Source organism: Tenrec ecaudatus, chromosome 13, assembly GCF_050624435.1.
Source record: "Tenrec ecaudatus isolate mTenEca1 chromosome 13, mTenEca1.hap1, whole genome shotgun sequence".
Lineage (NCBI taxonomy): Eukaryota > Metazoa > Chordata > Mammalia > Afrosoricida > Tenrecidae > Tenrec > Tenrec ecaudatus.
The window spans coordinates 128,563,825-128,586,966 of NC_134542.1; the positions used below are offsets into that span (position 1 = coordinate 128,563,825).

Below are 23,142 nucleotides of genomic sequence, written 5' to 3' on the forward strand. Positions count from 1 at the left end.
ATGGCACAACCAGAGTGAAGATACTGTATTTTCACAAGCCACATTAGGGTAAAAGAAATACATTTCACATATACAATAAAATTAGAGCAGAAACAATAGACTAAATATAATCCAGAACAGAGCAAAACTAATAAAATCATGTAAAATTGAAATTTAAGAATATTTTGTCTGCTTCAGAAGAGACCCAATTAACTCATGATGTGTAACGGACCTGACCTGCAAACTGAGGAAGGGATAAGATTGCTTGATTTGAACTTCTGAAGGCTTAATCGGGACCAGTCCGAGGCCGTCAGGAGCCTAAAACACGGAGATTCAAATAAATGACACATAATTGACACTGAGCAAACGTGGCTATGCTTCTATCTCCATTATGTTTTGAAACATTAAATTAATAGTTCTATACCCAAAGCGACCCTTTCTCCAACTGTATTTGCTACCTGGTAGCTTGGGGCACCAAGCCAGCACCGGCCATCCCCACCTCTGGGAGGCTTTCTATGCTTAGTTTCATGGCGGACCCAGGGTCCAGCTCAAAGAGTGCCAGAAATAACATTAAGCATGCATCCGAATAGCCTGACATAAAGTGCAGCGAGGAAAACCAGCCGAGGGCCCAAATGAAGGACACCTCGCTGTCCTGCCATCGGAAAATGTTAGTCATCAGTGGTTCTAAATTCACGTGAGAGTGATAGTGGGCCCCGCTTTCATACAGTACTGCTGAGATTCCATGTCAATTTACTAAAGGCCAAACACACTGCAACTGAGTCGAGGCGGGCTCGTAGCAACCCTATACGATAGGATAGAATCGCCCCTGTGGGTTTCCAAGTGTGGAAATCTCCGTGTTGAGCCTCAGTCGTACTTCTGCTAAGAGAAACCACGACTTCTGGCAGGGCTCCTTCCCAACCACCCTGCGGCGGATTGAGATACAAGGTGAACACTGCATTAAAAAGGTAAAGTTTTCAACATCATTGCACTTCATTACCCATATCTTTATGAATTCAATCTTAATTTACTATACAGAAATGATAGCAATTTATGCTAACAATGGAGACTTGGATGATGTCCACCTTTTGCCAGTTGTGACAATCACTCCACCTGTGGAAGGTTCTGGATCAACTGGAAGACCCCTGGGTGTGGGGATGGCATTTCCAGCCAGAACATTTGTGAGAGTTGCCTGTATGTTTTTCCTATATTTTATAGTAACCCCTCACTGCTCCCGAAATCTGCCTCCTGTCTTTCACAAAGGCATCGGTGTTTGGGTCCATGTTTTAAAACAATCGACTTAGATTTTTACTGCATATTCGAAGACGTGAGAGATGAGTTTCTTTTGGAAATTAAAAATCACATGGCTCATGCTTCATGAAGGAGCTCTGAGGGTGGTATGTTTACACGTGGGGCTGTAATCTGCAAGGTGGGCAGCTCTAAACTACCAGGTGCTCCTTGGGAGAAAGACTGAGCTTTCTACTCCTGGGGGGAGTGACAGTCTCAGAAACCCGGAGGAGCAGTTCTACTCTGTCCTAGAGGGTCGTTATGAACCAGCAGTGATTCGATGGCAGCGAGTTACCGATGCACTGATTTAAGCATCCTTTTCCTTACCAATTGTACAAACTTGAGCAACACGTATTACTGGCCCTGTGACCTGGTGCTTCTGTTCCCTCATCTGTACAATGATAAACCTATCACGTAGATTTGTCGAAGAGGAAATGAGTTGCGATAACTCAAGATACTTCCTACCACAAAGTAAATGCAATATTAGGACTAGTTATAATTTCTGTTATAATTCATCATTGTGCCTCTCAGGGATGAGTGGAGAGCTGCCATACCTCTGGTTATTCCTAGAGAGAAAGGAGAGAGGTGAGTGGATTTGTGAGTTGAATGGGTTAGATTTGGGGGGGCCATATTCCCTACTGACTAGTTTTGGTGCCAGACTTGAGGGCTGACCGCATTTGTCCAGGAAGTAGAAGGAGCTCAGCAGAGCTGACTCTGTCTTCTGGGGCCAGATACAACCCTCTCAGTTTCCCTCTTTACCCTTCAAATCTTAGGCCTAATACTTGGGCTGTTAACAGGGGCTCAGTGTTTGGGTTCTGGGCTGGGCAGGACTGAGCTCAGGACCTGCGAGCAAGTGTATCAGAGAAACACAGCACTAAGTGAGTCCCCTGGGTCACAGTTCCTTGGACAAGATCGCTCTGGGAAATGTCAGGAGGAAGCAGGGGGCCGACATTGGGTTAGGGGCTGCTTGGGTCTTTGTCCCAATCCATCTGATCACACCCAGCTCCAGCCCCACGGTCATATCACACCCACCAACTCATTGGAGTCTTGAGGAGGACTGTAGGATGGGAAAGTGAAGGGTAGCACGCTGGTGGGCGGCACAGAGAAACGGGCAGAATAATCATTTTGACTGATCCCAGGCAGAAAGAGGTATTTGGAGGGATGCTCTTCTACGGGGAAACAAACAAACAAACAAACAAAAACACACATGACTTTTAGGGAGTTCTTAAAGTGCTTTCTGTAAAGCCACCATCTTTCATTGTATCTTTGCCACATATCAACTGGCTTGCAGCATGTCCCGATGCAAGGAACACACACGTGACTTGGAAGGTAAGTTAAAAAGGCAGTGACGAGGGATCCAGTGCCTACCTCCAGGAGCCCTGCTTAGACACGCACGTCTTAGCAATGGCTGCATCCAAGTTCTTTTGTGTGTTCGTGGTTTTTTTTTTTAAAGAACATTTTGTGTGTGTGTGCCATGGACAAAATTGATTTTGAGGTCAAGGATAATAAATTAAAAAAAAATAACATCCAAGTGGACATCTTCTCAAATCATTACAGCCCTGCAGCACATTCACACAGCTGTTGCTCCACATGAAACCACAGCTTCTGGATGGCTCAAGTATTTTAAGGACGGTCAGGAAACTCGAAATTGGAATTCAAGTCAGAGAGGTCAGCTCCGATGGTTATGATACCCGTTTCTGGGCATTCCAAAGGAGTCATCTCGATAAATCTTTTTTCACAGAATACAGAGAAATCACAATGGTTTATTATATGAACAAGTTTGAAGAAGATTGAAAGTTGCATTGGTGAGCAACAGGCCAGCTACATTGCATCTGGGAATGCTTTTCCATCCTCAATGTACCTGCCCATTCTTCATGGGTAGCAAGGGCTGGCGTATGAACATTTTGGAAACCTTACCCACCACACAGACCTGATTTTGTCTTTTTAGACTTATTTATGTTCTCAGACTCAAGAAACATTTAAAAGAGACACAGTTTGAGTCCCTAGAGGATGGTAAAATGCAGTTTTGATATGGGGTAGATTAAAGAATACAGAGGGTTTTTTTTTTTTTGGCGGGGGGAGGTTAGAGAGAGAGGTGGAAACTTTGCCTTCAGAAATGTGTAGGTTCTATGTGGAGAATATGCAGAGAAATAACAACTTTCTACTTTTATATTTTTGATTAATAAAGGTATCATGATTTTGTAGGAAAGCTATTTTTACCTACCTATGTATGTATGTATGTGTAGATATATTAATTTTTAGTTCCTTTTTCATTCCTTTGCCACTTTTAAAACATGTTTATTTTTATTTTGCCGAACTATTATTTCTAATTAATATACCTGTGATGAACAGTCTTTGTTCAGAGAGAGTGGAAAGGAGAAGAGAGTTGGTGCCTGGCAGGTTGGGGACAGTTTGAGGGTCAAGGTGGGGGGAAGAGAAGGTCTGGCGAGCTCATGACCTGCCTATCAACATGCACAGATCCACGGGTTGCAAAGACATGGTATTGGGATAGCTTTGGATACTCGGAAGCTACTGAGACTAGACCTCTAACAGCCCCTGCTAACCTTGGGTTCAAAGGAGTGAAAATTCTTGAATTATCCAAGACTTATATCCCACAATATGAGTTCGAAGGCTTTCTGTGCAGAAGTTAGGTTGAGACAACGCCAGATTCAACAACACAATCAGCAAGTGTAAAGCTTACGATCCTGATCTCTGAACTTAGAGGGTTTTCTCACAAAACAGGAGTTCGAGACCACAGTCAGACCTGACAGGTTTGGTATCGGATAAACTCGTTTGCTGTCGACTGGGGATGTGTTTTGGGGAAACGTGGCATAGAAGTCTGTGTTATGTGGTGTGTTCAGTTGAATCAGAGGCTTCACCCCCTTCCCTGCAAGAACTCCACATATGATTCTCCAGAGCCGGTGAGTATGTTACCTTCCTTTGTAAAAGGTTTTGCAGATGTGAACCAATTAAGAATGTTGTGATGGAAGGATTATTCTGTATTCTCTGGGTGGGTTCAATGTGCTCCCAACAGGCTGAAGAAGAGGGAGTCAGAAGTCACAATCTGAGAAGGAAATGTGGTGACAGAAGCTAGAAGTTAGAGCAGCGGTTCTCAACTTGTGGCTCGTGACCCCCTTGGGGTCCAGTGACCCTTTCACAGGGGTCACCCGATTCATAACAGTAGCAAAATTATAGTTGGGGTCTTCACAACATGAGGAACTGTATTAAATGTTTGCGGCATTAGGAAGGTTGAGAACCACGGGGTTAGAGTTATGTGAGGACGGGGTCATTGGCCAATTTCTAGAAACAACAACTTCTAGAAGCATTGTTTCCCAAAATGGGTAATTCCAACCCCTGAGGGGTGGGAGAATAAACTGGGTGGTGGTGGTGGGGGGGGGGGAACAGAGGCTGCAAAAGTAAATGCTTACACTTTATCCTGCACTGTGGATTATAATACATATGTTTTTGATTGCCAAGGGGCACTGGAAAACAATGTTCAAGAACGGGGTCAGCAAACTTTTGAGATGGAAGAGCCAATCCTGTTCCTCACAGCAATTTAAGAATTATTTGAGAGTCATAAATACATTTTTACAAGCAAGTGAAATCGGCATGGTCTGAATAATATTCTTTAAATATTTTCACTGTTACCTCAGAACCCATGTCCATTCCAAACAAGCCACATATGGCTCTTGATTTTCAGTTTGCTGACACCAGTCCTAGAAAATAAAAAAAGCAAGACCAACAAATTCTTCCCGGAAGCCTCCAGAGAATGTAGCCCTGCAGTTGCCTTGATTTTAGACTCTGGACCTGCAGACTGCATGCTACTGAGTGTGTAGCAGTTTATTGCAGCAGAAACAGGAAATGAACCCACGTGAGTTTTGACAATAGCTTGTTTCTATCCAGCTACCTTCATAATACATCAATCTCGTGCTCCCGGAAAGGATCAGTGCAAACCCCACTGCACTTTGCAGGTAGGCCTTACCTAACAGCGTCCTTTTTCCTTGGTGAAACCTTGCAATTATGGCCTCTCTGTCAATCTGACGAACAACAGTCAGCATGTTGACTAATCGTCGTTGAATCATGACCTGGAATTGGCGTGAATCAAGAGTTTAATTTATTAATTTGTACATGCCCATTGAGGTATTTCATTTAATTCATTTTCCTCTAACCGCCACAGGAGGCTGAGACCCTCTCAGTCAGAGTGCACAGGAAAAGGGGCACAAGTCCCTAGACCAACGGTTCTCCACCTGTGGGTCGTGTAATGACCCTTTCATGGGGGTTGCCCGATTCATAACAATAGCAAAATTACAGTTATGAAGTACCAATGAAAATAATTTTAATGATTGGGGTGTCACCACCACATGAGGAACTGTATTAAAGGGTCGCGGCATTAGGAAAGTCAAGAACCACTACCGTAGACTGTGGTTAATGGAACTTCAAGGCCTGGGTGGTGTTGACTTGCTTGAGAACAAAAAGACAAGGCTTTCATCTATCCCTGTTCCACTCAAATTAAGAGGCCCAGTTTTCATTCATTTCCAAAGTAGAAAGAATGACCATTTGCATACCATTTCTTTCGGACGTCGCTGAGTAGTAATGCGACTGCCATGTTCTTTCTGGAGTTGAAGGACAAACTATCGATAGAAACTTTCACCTTTCTGACTCATAGCAAACCCATAAACCCACCAAACAGAATGGCCCCACAGGGTTTCCAATGCTGAGACTAAGACGGACTAGGAATAAAGGCCAATGAAAATCCTACGGACCACAACCCATTATAGGGTTGGCACAGGGCAGGGCAGTGTCTCATTCTGTTGTGCATGGGTTGCCATGAGTCAGAGGCCAACTTAATAGCAGGTGACTGCCCCAACGCTGTGTCTAAGTTTGTGCAAGGTAAAGTAAATGATAGTCCTGCTGCAGGTAGCTGACCCTCTAAGTTGACATGGAGGAAGTGGAGGGACAATAAACACTTAAATAATCAAGATTAGAGCCATGACAGAGAAGTCTGCCAGTCTGTTGCATGGTGGTGGCTTGGGTGCTTGCTGTGGTACTGTGATGCCAACAGGGTCACCCCACATGGATGAATTTCAGCGGAGTTTCCCCATTAAGAACAGACTAAGAGGAAGGACTTGGCTGCTCACACAGGAGAAAGGAGACACTGAAAACTTTGTGCATAACTTCAAAACACTGTCAGATACCAAAGGCCTAATGATTGGAGAGTAGAGCATTGTCTGAGATGGTGCTGGAGGATGGGCACTTCAAGTCGGAAAGCCCTCAAGGTGTGACCAAGAAGAAGTTGCTTTCTCAAAGTAGAGTGGGCCATGATGACATAAATGGAGTAAAGCCTTCTGGATCTTCATTTGCAGATGAGGCACAACTCAAGGTGAGAAGAAAGAGAAACAAGAATCTAATAATCAGAAATGGGAATGTAGGAAGTATGAATCTAGGAAAATTGGAAGTCATCAAAAATGAAATGGGATACATAAGGCTCAATGTCATGGATATTAGCGGGCTAAAATGGACTGGTGTTGACCATTCTGAATCAGAAAATTAGATGGCTTACTATGCCATGAAAGACTTAATCAAGAGGAATGGTGTTGCATTCACAGTCAAAAAGGACATTTCAAGATTACCAGAGTATTTTTAAGTCCAACACAGTCTGTGATAGGATTATATCTATTCAAATTCAAGGAAATCTAACCAATACAGCCACTCCTTAAATTTATGAACCAAGCACAAAAGCTAGTGATGAAGAAGTCCACCGGTGACTTCAGCTGGAAATGGATCAAACACGCAATCCAAACACATTTGATAATTATTGGCAATTGGAATGAAAAATTTGGAAACGAAGAAGAACAGAAGTTAGACTATTTGGTCTGGTGATTGAACCCAAGCTGGAGATTGCAGGATGGAATTTTGCAAGACCAACAACTTCTACGACCACCTTTCAACAACTCACATGGAGATGATATACATGGAGTTCTCCATACACCAACACAGAAATCAAGTGGATGACATCGGTGGGAAGAGAGGATGGAGGACCTCAATATTAACAGCTAAAACCAGGGCAGAGGCTGACTGTGGACCAGACCATCAATTTCTTGTGTGCAAGTTCAGGTTGACTTTGCCCTGTTTGAGGTGCGTGTACTAGGAAGTCACCTTCTAGTGGCAAGAATCAGAGGCCTGTGGGCAGCATGAGATCTAAGAAGCACTAAGTTTTTCTAAACTCCTTCTTTGAGGAAAGGTAGACTTGTACTGGGCCCACGAGTCATTTCATTGGGAGGAAAAGGAGCAAAAATACAAGTTTGTATTCAGAACGCCCATGGCATGTTTGGAAGAAGAAAAAGACTGAAACAATGGGGAACTGGAGAGGCGTGGCTGCAGCCAAACAAATGGTCGCTGTAAGCCCCTATGAACATGGAAGGCAAAGCATTTCCCACTCTAGCAGAAAGCCATGGGGGACTAGAAACATGCCAGAGGAAGACCAGTGCTGGGGGTGGGTGAGGAAAGTGTCACACTTTGCAGGGAAAGCAACAAGCCAGACACTAGAGACAAAACTCTACAAGGATTCTTAATTTTTCTCTCTAGAAATCACTGATCAGTAAGTGCGTCTAGAATTACCACATGACCCAACAGTTCCATATATATATATATATATATATATATATATATATATATATATATATATACCCAAGAAAATTGTAGATATACGTCCACACAAACACTTACGCATACATCTTCATAGCTGCATTGTGTTAGGCTGGGTTGTCCAGAGAAACAAATCCAGTGACACTCACTTATGTATAATAAAAGCATTTTATATAAAAAAGTGATTGTATATAAGAAGCCATCCCAGCTCAGTCCAAGTCCAGTACCTAAGTTGGATGCTAGTCCTTAAATCCTTCTTCAGACTCACATAGCCACATGCCGGTGGTGCAGACAGTCAACAGCGAAGCAGGATGGTCACAGGCCAGTGGGTGCAGAGTCGCGTGCACCCAAAGTTGGTGGAAACATGGCAGGATGCCAACCGCTCCTAGGGCTGTCAGCACAGTCCCAGTAAGCAGAAAGGTGAAGGGGCAGAGAGAGGAATCAGCTCTACTGTCTCACACTCTTGTATCAAAAGGCTAATGACATCAAGGAAGTGTCATCCGGCTGAGACTTGATCGACAGGTTTGCCTCCTCCCCTAACCAGGAATGACCAGTTGACATAATCAATAACTACCATAAGCATTATTCACAATAGCCTAAAAAGTAGAAACCGCTCAAAAGTCCATCAAGCGATGAATGCATACATAATATGTGGGCTACTCATACAATGTACTCAATCATATAAATGAACTAGTGGAAACTGAAAGAAATGAAACACAGAAACAGCCTACAACCCGGATAAACTTTTGAGTGAAAGAAACCAGTTAAAAATGCCTTTATGTTGTTCTGATTCCATATTTGTGAAAGAGCCAGAATAAACAAATCCACAGAGAGAGAAAGTAGTGTTTGCCTGGGGTCAGATGGAAAAGGGAGTTGAAGGGTGTCTGCTTGAGACTGAGCAAGATTCTTTTTTGAGTGAAGAAAATGTTTTAAAATTACAGACGAATGTGAGGGAAGCACAAGCCTGTACTAAGTACTTCTGAAAGGCACATTTTAAACGGTGCATTTTATCTTCTCGAGAGAAAGACATCAAGTTCCGGGAGAGGGTAGCTAAGAAGAGGAAGATCTTGCATGAGAGACATCGACAAGGGGGTTGGCAACACTAAGCTCACACATAGCAACATTTGCAAAGATCAGACAGTGTTCCCTTCTCTTTCATACGAGGCCACTATGAATCGCGACTAACTTGGTATCATGTAATAACAGCAACACATGTAATGGGATGTGGATTAAGCAGGACAGACTGGTTATTTAAAAACACCTTTTGTTGATTTCTTTGCCTCGATGATTAAACATTAAAATTTCAATCTGGTTCTGAGACTTACCTTGCGTGCTGCTTGCTGAAACCGCCTCAGTGCCCTGAACCTGCAGGTCCAAGTATTGTTAATGAGTGGGTCAAAATCAGGATGGAATTCTTTGGCTGTCTGTGGACATAGAATATTGGTATGTAAGCATCTAAGAAACCCAGTTATTAACGTAGAACTCAATCTTACATCAAGTTGTTATTTGTTTATCTTGCCAAATAATGAGCAAATAGTAAGCACTTTTATTTAGTACACAAAGCATGATAGGGGATTCTTCCTGAGCTGGGAGCCCAGACGGGAGCACATGGTTTGGAATTGAAGAAACTTAAGTCCAGTTGAGGGAACTAAAATGAATTCATTTGTCACTAAAGATGAAAGGTAAAGCCATGCAGAAAGTCAGTCCCATGCGGTGGGCACTGCACGGAATCACATCTGAGACAGTCACACAGAGAGATTGCCGCGGAAGGAGGAAGCCAAAGCTGCATGTACCCTGTGCCAGGGTGACGCGTGGGCCTAGAATCAGTGAATGTAAGAGGAGCGACAGCCCTGGGCCGCACGGACTCAGACACAACCCCTCGCCTGGAGCAGTTGAACTTGAAATCTGCCCTTGCAGAAGAGATAGTGAGGGAAGAGCATCTTCTGGAAGAGGCAAGGCAAAAGCAAGGGAACGGTTTAAAAGGGGTTGTGGCGGTGAGGGTGGGGTAGGGGGGAGGTGATGGGGGCCGGGTGCAGGGAGGAGCAGAAAAACTCAAATGGATTGAAACAAAGGGTCAATAGGCTTTGAAGTAGAAAAGCCTCAGTAAACTTCCAGCTCTGCTATGTACTGTTTCCGCTCTCACATCCGTGAAATAAAGAAGTCTATACCTACCTCATGCTTCTTAGAAGGTACAAGTAGCTAACACGGTAAAAGTATTTAGTATATGACCAAGCTCAGGGAGTCTAGCCTGTCAATCAGGTCACAGCCTGATGATAATTCCTGTGGGTATGACTATCTTATGAGGAATCCGGGAACTTCCTCTTTTTCTCTAGACACTGGCCACACTCGCTCTCTGCTTCCCTTCCCTTTGACAAGCCACATGGAGTCACACTGATGGTAGGCAGAGCCCTGGAAATACGTCCACCACCATTGGATCCACAGGACTTTCTACCCACCAGCCTGTGACCTTCCTGCCTTTGGCTTAAAACCATGTGTTGTGTGAGTCTAAAGAGGAATTTATGAACTGGTATTGGACATGTGGGCTAATATCAGACTAAGGGACTTGGTCTGTCCTGGGTTGGGATGTTTTCTCAATATACAATTGTTCCTTGATATAAAACTCTTTCCTACACATATCTGAGTCCTCTGGCTTGGTTCTAGTCTCTGGTCTAACATCCTCCCACCCCCACAGTGTCTGATTTATCAGCTCAGAGGTAGGATCATGAGTTTTCATTACTAACAGGTTACAGGGCAAATTCAAATGCCCCTGGTCCAGAGAGCACAGTTGGAGAATCACAGATTATGCAAATGTTAGTGAAATTAGAGTAGTTTGAGCTATCAGTGTTAGGAAGCAACACAGATTCTTGAACAGGAAAACTACCTGAAGGAATTATTCTCACCTCGGCACATGCAGCCAATGAATAGGAAGGGCACCAGTCTGAACAGAAACCTGTTTGTTAGCAGTGAGCCATGAAGCCTCAATGCAGGCATGGCCTGTGAAGGAAGAGCTATCTGCAAGACTATGTGATCAGATTGGATGTGGAAGAGAATGAAGAGGTAAAAATAATAAAGCTTCCCCCCCGACCCCGCCCAACTATCATGATCCCAATTCTACCTTGCAAACCTGGTTAGACCAGAGGATGCACAGCAGTACAGATGGGAACTGGAAACACAGGGAATCTAGGACAGATGAATCCTTCAGGACCAACGGTGAGAGTGGCGATACCGGGAGGGAAGTGGGGTTAGAAAGGGGGAACCGATCTCGGGGATCTACATATAACCTCCTCTCTGGGGATGGGCAACAGGAAAGTGGATGAAAGGAGACACCGGGCAGTGTAAGATAAGATAAAATAATAATTTATAAATTATTAAGCATTCACGAGGGAGGGGGAAATGGGGAGGAAGGGGGAAGGAAAAAAGGAAAATGAGCTGATTCTAGGAACCCAAGTGGAGGGCGAATTTTGAGAATGATGAGGGCAACGAATGTATAAGGGTGCTTTGCTCAATTGATGTATGTATGGATTGCGATAAGAGTTGTATGAGCCCCAATAAAATGATTTCTAAAAAAAAAAAGTAATGAATTCAGGACAAATTCAGTAGAGGAAAATGAGGACAATGGAGATGGAGGAGATTAGGAAGAATTTTTTCATGCTTAGAATTAAAACTTGAATTTTCCAAGAAGGCTACACAGGTGAAAGAGTTAGTGTCTCTTTTATGGTTGCGTATACTGAGGCACCAGAGCCAAGAGGGCTTTCTCCCGGCCCCATAGCTGTGGCAGAATGGAGACCAGAACTCTGGCTTCCGACTTCTGATCGTGTGTCCTGGCCTTTCTACCAAGGGGAAGGAAGCAGAACGGTAAGAGACCCGCCTGTGGCCTGAAGCCAGGGTAGTGGAAAGACGTGGGAACTAGAAAAGCAAGAAAGACCAAATACAGGGATGGATGTGAGGCGCCAAAGCACATACTGCTGTTAATTTCAAGGTTAGAATTAACTTCAAGTTTTGATGCTTTCCTTTTAAATATATAGTAAAAAACATTCTGAAAATGCAAATGTATTAAGATAATTAAACATCTCTTGGTGAGATGGTTTCTCTAGCGTTTTTAAAAACTTAATGTTTCTTTTTAAAATAAACATGTGTCCTCCCTCTGATATACTTTGAGCCTGGTCTGCTTGTGGATATTTTCAATGTTCCTTTTTTTTTTTTTTCATTTTGGGATTTATTTCTGATGCATTTTGTCATTGTGGGTAGCCCTCTTGAATTTTTGTTTATATGCTTTTCTGGTTTTCCGTACAGGAAACCCAGGGTAGATGAACCTATAGAGACAAGAAGGACAATAAGAGTTCCTGGGGGACACGGTGGGGAAAGGAGAGGAAGGGGAAAGGGAGCTAATATTAAGGAGTTCAGGAAGGAAGAAAATGTTTTGAAACAGATTGGAGTAGCAATTGTATACTGCTGCTTGATGTGATTGAAGTATGAAATGGTGTGATGTCTGTATTAGCTCCCCCCCCCCACAAAAATGTTAATTAAAAAAAAAGACTTACAGCCTCAAAAATAAAAATAAAATAAGCATATAAAGAGTTGCCAATAATATGATTCCAAATAAATGAAAGTTACCCACATCTTCTAGTTTGCGAATGATCCGTTTGTGGCTCACTTCTGTCTGGAGTCGCTGAAATTCCTCATTCGCAATGGGAGCGTCTGAATCCAGCTGGGATTTTAAATCATGGAAAATATTAAAGGTGAATGTAATTCAAAGAGAGTCTTTAAAACTAGTAGAAATTCATTTAGCAGTTAGTTAAACCCACCTATGGAATTAGTTCCCCTTAAGAATCACAGAGGTGCCTGTAGGTTAAAATGTTCATTACCAAGACAAAGGAGAGGTTTAGAGACTCACAGGTCTGAGACCTCTTGTGTAATTAGAGGGCAGCACTTGTAGAAGTTATTTAGGAGGATTCACAGGGAATGTTTTAGGAAATCTTGCAATTTGGGAAGTGTAGAACATTTCATTGAAAAAGTGTAGAAAATTTCATTGAAAAGAAAAAAAAAGAAAAGAAATGTAATCTAAGTGAAAATTCAAGGGCCTAAGTTGATGGTTCAAGCACTGAGTGTTAACTAAGGTTTGGGATCCGCTTCTCCTTTTTGTTGGGTGGTGGAGACTGAAGGGGGCTTCGGGTCTGGAAAGGGACTTGCCTCTGTTTATAGAGTAACTGCTTCCAGGTGGCGCTTCTTCCCTACCTGCCTACGTCACAGATGAGCCCCTGGTCCAAGCTCTTCACACCTTCAGTGTGTATCAGTGTCTACACACTCTGCCTCTGTGGAGGGGGACCCTGTAGCTTTTACATAGGGCTAGATTTTGCTGAGTCTCTGAGTGGTGCACCTGGTGAAGTGCTGCGTGCTACGTAAAAGGTGGGTGGTTGGAAGCTACCCAGAGGTGCCTCAGAAGACGGGGCTGGCAGTCTGCTTGTGGAATGAATTCACCTGACAACAACCTCTTCTGTTATTTGGTACTCTGCCGGCAAGCACCTTGGAAGACTTAGGCGGACAAACTGTTCTGCTCATCACATGAGCAACATGCTAGTTGGGTGTGTTAGTGTCACCAGGGTAGTGAGCTGTGTAGCTCCTTTAAGGCTGATTTGAACATACTGGACGTTGGGTTTGAGATTCTGGACCTTACGTTCAAAAGAGAAAATTTGCGGGGAAACCTAGACCACTACTAAAGATAAAATCGCAAAAGAAATAAAATAAAATGGCTACTTAAAGAAGGGACTGGCAAATAGGCTATTGCCTGGAGAAAGACTTTTTTGTTTCTATATTTTAAAAATTCTACTTCTTTATGTTGAATATTTCAGAATTTAATATTCTTGATCTTCCCAGAGTAAAAAGCTCAACATTCTTTAGGGTTTATGCCATCTAGCTATAATGCGGATTTTCTCCACTACCCCTACGATCTTGTTTCCGCCATTTATCTTTTTCCCTAACTCTCTACCTTATGGCTTGGCATGCTCCTTACCACTGGCTCATCTGCCAAACCTCAGCTGATGGATGAAATCACCTGACCCAGAGACTAAGGCTTTTAAAATTAGCAGATTGACTTCCAAACACATGGGGCCTCAGGATTGCCTGCTCACCTTTCTACTTGTCTTTAATTGCTCATTACCCTGAATCTACATAAATGGCCCAATGATTCCAATGTAGAAACCCTTTCCTTCATGTCTCATTCTGTTACAATTTTCCATATGATCAATTTTCCATATGATCAATTTTCCATATGATCACTCTTCACCCCTGCCCATCTCAACTTCTCAAGAAACTCTCAGTTCATCCTGTCTACACAATCCTGTAAGGAATCATGGCTGCACCATAGGCAAGTGCTGGCCCAGCTGCTACAGAAGGGTTGATCGTTTGAACCCACACAGAAGCCCCCAAAGAGAAAAGACTTGTATTTGCACGGGAAACTCTATGGGGCAGTTCTACTGCATCGCATCTATTTCTCTGTGCATCAGAATTGAATTGACAGCAAGTACAGCACATGAACATTCCTCAATGTATTACAGCTTAGTTTGTTGCCTCCCTGTGTCTACTGAAGGGACTAACCCCAAAGCAAATTGTGGTCTCCACACTGCCAAACCCAATGCATATTTTTCAGGTCTTCTTTTTGTGGAACATTCTATTGCACTCAACTAATTTCTATCCTTTGACTTTACGCTCACTCTGCTCCAAGTGCTTCACCAGCGCATTCACCCCCCAACAGAGCCTATCTCCTACACCCCATGTCTATGTCAGTGTGTGTCTATGTCAGTGCTGTCTATGTCAGTGTGTGTCTATGACAGTGTGTGTCTATGTCAGTGTGTGTCTATGACAGTGTGTTTTCTATGTCAGTGCTTCTCAACCTTCCCCCATGCCGGTGACCCTTTCACACAGTTCCTCATGTGGTGGTGACCCCAAACCATCAAATTATTTTTGTTGCTACTTCATAATTGTATTATTGCTACTGTTATGAATTGGGTGACCCCTGTGAAAGGGTTGTTCAACCCCCCCCCAAGGGGGTCGTGACCCACAGGTTGAGACCCGCTGGTCTATGTTCTAGAAATTATGGCCCTGCACCTGTCCTACATTCAACTACCTGTCTCCCAAGCCATGGTGAAGTTAAGGGTGTTCCACGGTGCCCCACTTGCTGTCTCTACTCTACCCACCCGGAATATATAGGGTTTGCCTTGGTTTCCTAGTATGACCCTGCTCCTCTAACTCAGTTTCCCCCTTTCTTGCCATGGGACTTTGTGTTTGGATCTGGTCCGGCTTCCTTTCCTGTTTCTGTCTTTGAGATTTACACAATTATAGTCAGATTTTGAGCCATTATTTCTATCTGCAAAGCTCTCTTTTCAAGACTACTTATTATTTTTTAAATTGTTTTATTGGGGGCTTCAATACTACTTTTTAAATTTCTAATATGTCTTCCAGATCATGCCATGTCAGAAACACGTCTTCCAGAAAGATCTTTCCAACTAGAAGGATTCTCTTTCCCCTCTGGCTTCTGAATCTTCACAACATGTGGTCTAGGTGTCTCGGGAAATTTATGGCCAGACTTGATTTATACCTACAAATTTATTTGCAATCAGCTTCTCCCACCCACAACTGAAATGTAGGTTCACTTTATCCTACTAGTGTATTTTATAGATAACAAGAATTTTTAAATATTTAACAAAATAAATGATAGAAAGGTAGCAGTAATTCTGACCTTATATTTCATGATTGCTCTGTGATGTTCTTCAAGGAGTTCTCTTTTTAATGTAACAGACACAGGATCTTTACCAAGGCGCACCTGCCTGAGGAGGAGGAAAACAGTGTCCATAGCCCGTCAGAAGATCCTGCTCAGTTTGGGAGAGGTTGTCTTAATCACACTCCACAACTGAAAAGGATTTTGTTGAAATGTACAGGAGGGGATGTCATGGAGGAGAGAAGTGACAGAAACGTCACCACCATAGCCACGATGAACAAAACGTCTTATAAAATGAAGCTTCTATTCCAGGGACACATACGAACATATTTTTGAATCAAAAAATCTTAGTGTTCAACCTCATTCGTCATTAGGGAAATGCAAAGCAAAACGATAATGAGATACCACTTCATACCCACTAGGACCACTATAATTAAAAATAAAAATAAAGCAAACTATGAAAATAGTATGTGTGAACATGTGGAGAAAATTGGAAGGTTCATACATTGCTGGTGGAAAAATGTCTGGCAGTTCCTCAAAAAGTTAAATAGAGAGACGGATACTTGCCGCGCTGTGGACGAGCCTTCAGAATGTTATTCTAGGTAGAAGAAGGCAGACACAAAAGATCACACAGTGCATGGTCCCACTGACATGAACTGTCCAGCCCGGCCAGGCCAGACACACAGAACGTTAGAGATGAGGTTGTCAGAGATGAGGGAGAAGGAGTCTACTGAGTACAGCATTTGCTGTTGAGGTCCAGGATCAGATTTAGTGGTGATGTCGGGACAAACCAGAAATATACTAGAAACTAGGGAATTGCACAGTTAAAAGTAGTTAAAGTGATATATTTTATGAAAAATATTTCCAATTAAAATAAAATCTGGCACATAATGTATAAAGCATAGAACTTGGCATAGATCCAAAATAAATAGTAATTATGATTTTAAAAGCAGGGTCTGGGTGCTATGGAGGAGGTGCCATATTGGGAGAACTTTTCAGAATAAAGAAGACGAAGGAAACAAAAATGAGATGCAAATTGCATGATCTTTGATTAACTTTGGATTTCTATGCTTCATAAACAACCAGTTATACAGGAGCCTGGTGGTACAGCGAAGTAAGCATTAAACAGTTAATCACTAGGTTAGTGGTCCAAACCCAGCAGCCACCCTGTGGGAGAAAATTAAGGCTGCCTGCTCCTCTAAAGGTCTACAGTCTCAGAAATCTTAAAGAGCAGTTCTGCTCTATCCTCCAGGGCAGCCATGCATCGTACTCTATCCTCCAGGGCAGCCATGCGTCATACTCTATCCTCCAGGGCAGCCATGCGTCGTACTCTATCCTCCAGGGCAGCCATGCGTCGTACTCTATCCTCCAGGGCAGCCATGCGTCGTACTCTATCCTCCAGGGCAGCCATGCGTCGTACTCTATCCTCCAGGGCAGCCATGCGTCGTACTCTATCCTCCAGGGCAGCCATGTGTTGTACTCTATCCTCTAGGGCAGCCATGTGTAGTACTCTATCCTCCAGGGCAGCCATGTGTTGTACTCTATCCTCCAGGGCAGCCATGCATTGTACTCTATCCTCTAGGGCAGCCATGCATTGTACTCTATCCTCCAAGGCAGCCATGCATTGTACTCTATCCTCCAAGGCAGCCATGCATTGTACTCTATCCTCCAGGGCAGCCATGTGTCGTACTCTATCCTCCAGGGTAGCCATGCATCGTACTCTATCCTCCAGGGCAGCCATGCATCGTACTCTATCCTCCAGGGCAGTCATGCATTGTACTCTATCCTCCAAGGCAGCCATGCATTGTACTCTATCCTCCAAGGCAGCCATGCATTGTACTCTATCCTCCAGGGCAGCCATGTGTCGTACTCTATCCTCCAGGGTAGCCATGCATCGTACTCTATCCTCCAGGGCAGCCATGCGTCGTACTCTATCCTCCAGGGCAGTCATGCATTGTACTCTATCCTCCAGGGCAGCCATGTGTTGTACTCTATCCTCCAGGGCAGCCATGCATTGTACTCTATCCTCCAGGGCAGTCATGCATTGTACTCTATCCTCCAGGGCAGCCATGCATCATACTCTATCCTCCAGGGCAGCCATGCGTCGTACTCTATACTCCAAGGCAGCCATGCGTCATACTCTATCCTCCAGGGCAGCCATGCGTCGTACTCTATCCTCCAGGGCAGCCATGCGTCGTACTCTATCCTCCAGGGCAGCCATGCATCGTACTCTATCCTCCAGGGCAGTCATGCATTGTACTCTATCCTCCAGGGCAGCCATGCGTCGTACTCTATCCTCCAGGGCAGCCATGCGTCGTACTCTATCCTCCAGGGCAGCCATGCATCGTACTCTATCCTCCAGGGCAGTCATGCATTGTACTCTATCCTCTAGGGCAGCCATGCATTGTACTCTATCCTCCAGGGCAGCCATGCATTGGAATTGACACGATGCCAGTGAGTTTTGTTTTCTAATAAAGGATTTTATTGCAACTGATGAAATTTGCATATGGACAGATTATTATATAATATTGTATTAATGTTAAATTTCTTGGAAGTTATTATGGTAATGTAGGAGACTCTCTTTGCTACATGATGATGTATTTAGCAGTACGATTCTTGACTGTGTGTAATTTACTTTCAAATGGTTCAGCCAAAATTATGGCATATGTTGTGGGTATTTTTATAGGTGGGGAGGGGCGTATGTCGTGTAATGCTGACAATCAGTGAACATACTTGCAGGTTTCAGATCTTTTAACCAAATGTTGGGAAAAACATTAAGTGAAAAACACAGTATATAATATTGTATTTAGGGGTGATTTCGAGCATGCAAGTATTGTAAATAACCTGAGGAGAAAATACACCAATGTATTAACAGAGGATTACAAATGATTCCCCCTGCCCCTTTCAATACTTAAAAAAAATCTATATTTTCAAGTTTCTACAACGACAATGTAATAGTTTTGTTCCATATGTAATCATCTGTTCCAAATGGTTTTTAAAAATTATCTTTGCATACTTCTCATTTAAGTAAGGAAACCGTGCACCCCCCTCTCAAAAAAAAGTCCGCTGTCATCCAGTTGACCCTGACTCAGTTTCCCTACATAGAAATTCTGAGATAATAAATCTCTACAGGAGCAGTGGCCCATCTTTCATCTTGGAGTGGCAGGGGGGATCGAACTCCTGACCCTGAAGTTAACAGCCCCCAAACCAGACCATTAAAACAGATTTTAAGCAGCAGAAGAAGAATTTTTTGTGAAAAACAAATCCCATTCCCCATCAAAATAGGGTAGCAGGGTGGTGGACTAACCTTCGAAGGCCCTCAAGATGTGATTAGAACATATGATTATCTATACAAATGCGTATGCATGGTATTATTTGGTATAAAACTTTCTGGTGGAAAAAGGGTCTACGATTAGCACAGATGCCTAAGTAGGCATTCTCACACCTGAATTTAAAAACCTCTAACAGGGCCTTCCCCCATCTCCACCATCCCCAATCCCATCTCTACCCCAGATTCATTGTCCTGTGTCACTGGGCTCCTTTGAGGTTACATGAGCCTACAGCCCAGGGCATAAGGGCTCACGGTGAGATGCCAAAGTAACCCGCACTGGTCCAAGTGCCAGGGGAGCAGGGAGGACCAGGTCAGCTTCTGTCACAATTCATTCTGGTTCTGCCAAAGTCTGGTGACACTTAGGTCACATTAATTTATTCCCAGTAGAAACTTCATTGTTAAGTAGACAGGTCAGCGGAGGAGAGTGATCACAGTCTCCTAAGGGCATAAGACGTTATTACATTTCACTGCGTTTCAGGCACAAAAAGTCATTACTTCAAAACAACCACACTATCACGCGATAAACAAATTAGATGAATAGTTACCACTTAAGGTGATTTTCAATTTCTTCATTAACGTCCTGCCTGACCTTCTGTTCAAAGAGAGCTTCCTTCATTTGTCTTGTTTTTGAAATTTCATTGCCTTGATCCAAAACTGAAGGCAAGGGCAAACAGTGATTACACCCAGGAATCAATTTTGTAATTACACCCAGTAATCAATCAATTACATGCAGTAATCAAATCCGAAGCACTTGCCCAGAGAAAAGCAGATTTCTAATAGAAGACCACAACCGCCATCTAAATAACTTGTTTTTTAGCAAGTAGTAAATGTGACAAGAAGTTATTTCCCCATAGTCTACTCCGGGACCGATTTATGGCAGATCAATTGGTTACCTTCTCTTAATTTTTTGATCTTCAGTTTTCCTGGTTCTTGGTTTAAAACAGTTGCCACGGCGAATGGATTGGATAAATCTACCGGGAATCTCAAGTTCTGGTATTCAATTTCCTAAGAGATCAAACCAGGAGGGAAAGTAATCATTGTGCTTCGCTCTCCTTTCCATTATGCTCACAGTGATGCCTACTTTACCTTGATCTCTGGAGGCTTAGACTTTGCTGGTCGTCTGTGAACACTGACATGCGCCGTGGCCTTTTCTGAAGGAATGTTTCCTTTCTTAGAGATACTGTTCAGTTCTTCAAATTCTTCTAATCTATGGTTTCAAATAGATGCTAAATTAGTACCTAATCAAATGGCCCAAGGTTCCAGTTTCTGTGCTCCTGATAAGACCAGGAGTCATGGTGGCGCTGTCAGGTGAGCTTTAAACTCCTGACTACAATGTTGGCGGTTCAAACCCATCTGCTACTCTGCTGGAGAAAGATGAGGCTCTCTTGCTACCATAGAGATCACAGTCTCATAAACCTCATAAGGTCACGATGAGTCAGAGTCAATCTGATGGCAATGTTTTTTAAAATATAATACTATGACTTATAGTACCTTAACTATTATATCAAACTGAAAATAAATTTGTGTAAACAGTGTTCTACTAACAAATGAGATGTCACTACATTGGAGTTTAATTAAAGTTTAATTAAAGCTCATTGATGGCTGTTATTATTTCATTCTTAAAGAACACAGCAAGTGAAAAAGATGATATGGTGGTCAAAATGTTCATCGTCTAGCATTGTTCATTTCTAGGCTGCCAATCTTCAACAGTTAAACTGGTTACACTTACCAAATCTCATCTTGATTTATTTTCTTAGTTGAAGAACTATTATGTCCACTATTTGTGGCAAGTTTTTAAAAAAAGAGATCCAGACTAATGATTTGAATATTTTCTGTAATTGAAAACTACCTTGGGCCATTGCCCAAGACAGGGCCCTACCATGGTTGCTGACACTATTCCAGAAAACGAATCACCTCTGAGTTGGTTCTGACTCATCAGGACCCCATGTGGGTCAGAGTACAACTGCGCGGAAGCAGATAGCTAGACATTCCTTCTGAGGAACCCTGGGGTGGCCTCCAACTTCCAACCTTCCATTTAGCAACCTCGTGGGGATTCAGCAAAAACAATAATGTGGCTATTGTAAGATGCAAAACCATATTGGGCCACCACACCCTAAGGCTGGAGCTGCTTGCATGGAGCTGCTAAGGCACAAGCAGACTGTGGGGCTGACAACAGATCGAGACATGAGGACCCCTTGCTGGGGCATGCGGCTACAGAGGACAATGCTGGGACATAGGCAGGGAGTGAGTCCAGTCTGAACCCCCGCATCAGGGAGAACCAAGAAGGAACATAACAGATCAGCAACAGGCACAAAGCAAGGCCATAAAGCCCCTGAGGAGCCCCCAAAATAGACTTCAGGCCAGAAGGGGCAGTTCCTGGAACCTCCCAGGATCAGTGAGGAGATAGTCATAAAGGTCAGTGGACAGACCAGGAGTTATTTATGCTTTTCCATTTTTGCTAATTATTATTCTTTTTCTTTGTATATGTTTCTTTTTTCTCTTATTCAATTTTTGTTTTCTTTTTGTATTGTCTACATTATTGTTGGTTTGCCTACTTTCATAAGATAGACGTGGGAAGCGAGCCCAGGGAGAAAGCAATGGGACTGAAGGTTCTGGGGGGACTCACGGGGAGAAGGATGTAGAGGAAATGAGTGGTGAGCAAACAATGCCATACGCAGGGAACAACTAGGAAATTAAAATCAACAATGAGGATCAACAATGAAGAGGACGTAGAGATACTGGGTCTCTACGATTGCTAGAGCAATTTGAGCAACAGCAATCTAGTTGAGAGGACTTACTAAGATGCAGAAGAAGGGTGAGCATGAAGGTGGGAAAGGAGGAAGGTAAAAGGAAACAGAAAAGATCTAGGACGCAAAGCTATGGATAGAGGTATAAACATAGGTGTGCACTTATGTAAATATATTAATTAATACAAATGCGGTATTTGCATAGGCACATACATTTATATGGCAATATATTGGGGAAGTAGGCAGATGTTGGTCCTCTGCTCAAGCCCTCCCTCAACACAAGGAGACTTTGTTCTAATGACCTGGTATTCTATGATGCTCATTATCCCAACAGGAAGACAAAATAGGTACACAGGCAAATATGGTGAAGAAAGCTGATGGTACCCAGCTATCAAAAGAGATACTGTCTGGGATCTTAAAAGCTTCAAGGTAAACAAGTGGCCATCTAGCAGAGAAGCAACAAGCCCACACAGATGAAGCATACCAGCCTGTGCCATCATGAGGTGTCAACGGGATCAGACAATAGGCATCAGAGACCCCAAACAAAAAACATTGTTGAGAATAAGGGGGGTTGGAGCAGAGACCAGACCCATATGGAAACAATGGGACATCCCCTCACAGAAGGGTCACATGGAAGGGATGAGTCAGCCATGGTGAAGTATGCCACCATCAATAGTGTAGGCAATAAAAAAACACAATATTCTTTTGGTTCCTTGAGGCTTCCTCACCCTCTACTATCCTGACCCAATCCTGCCTGGAGCATGGACACAGGTACAGATAACACAGGTACAGATAAGAGCTTAGGACACATGGGATCCAGGTCAGATAAACCCCTCAGGAACATAAATGGGAGTGGCATTACCAGGAGGCTAGGGTGAAGGTGGGGAGAGGACGCGGGAAGAAACTGTGGGGAGGGGAGTCAGTGGTTGGTACAAGATATGAAATTAACAATAATTTATCATTTATCCAGGGGTCCCTAGGGTGGTAAAAGAGAAGCTGACACCAAGGGCTCAAAAAGAAAGTAAATGTTTAGAAAATGATGATGGCAACATATGTACAAATATGCTTAATACAATTGATGTATGGATTGTTATAAAGGCTGTAAGAGCCCCCAATAAAATGATCTTAACAAAAAAATAAAAATAAAAATCATGCTATATTCTGATCAGAAATACTACAGCAAAGCATAGTTTAAAGCTTTAAAAGTATTTCTACTGTGGATTGGGTGAATGTGTACAAGGCAAAGTGGTTTTCCCTTCAACAATTCAAAATATTTTGATTCCCGATATTGGGCGCAGCCTCCACAATTTAACAGCCCTCACGGCATTCCACTTCTTCCACAGGAAAGAAACCTATCTTTGAGCAAGACTGTCTGCACACTTGTTTGGGAATGCACACATCTACAACATTACAGACATGTAATGGAGCTGATTTTGGTTCCT

At 43.1% G+C, this 23,142-nt stretch overlaps 1 protein-coding gene across 1 annotated transcript in view; it reads right to left on the reverse strand.

The window, feature by feature from the left end:
- Window positions 1-23,142, reverse strand: part of CFAP221 (cilia and flagella associated protein 221) — a 138,599-nt gene that overhangs the window by 45,635 nt on the left and 69,822 nt on the right. Inside the window, exons 8-16 of the mRNA XM_075530288.1 lie at window positions 20,040-20,160; window positions 19,847-19,958; window positions 19,499-19,607; window positions 15,644-15,731; window positions 12,527-12,616; window positions 9,234-9,332; window positions 5,246-5,348; window positions 2,296-2,432; window positions 217-297 (exon numbers count right to left, since the gene is read on the reverse strand). Of these exons, the coding sequence (XP_075386403.1) occupies window positions 217-297; window positions 2,296-2,432; window positions 5,246-5,348; window positions 9,234-9,332; window positions 12,527-12,616; window positions 15,644-15,731; window positions 19,499-19,607; window positions 19,847-19,958; window positions 20,040-20,160 (940 nt within the window). The remainder of the gene's footprint in view (window positions 1-216; window positions 298-2,295; window positions 2,433-5,245; window positions 5,349-9,233; window positions 9,333-12,526; window positions 12,617-15,643; window positions 15,732-19,498; window positions 19,608-19,846; window positions 19,959-20,039; window positions 20,161-23,142) is intronic.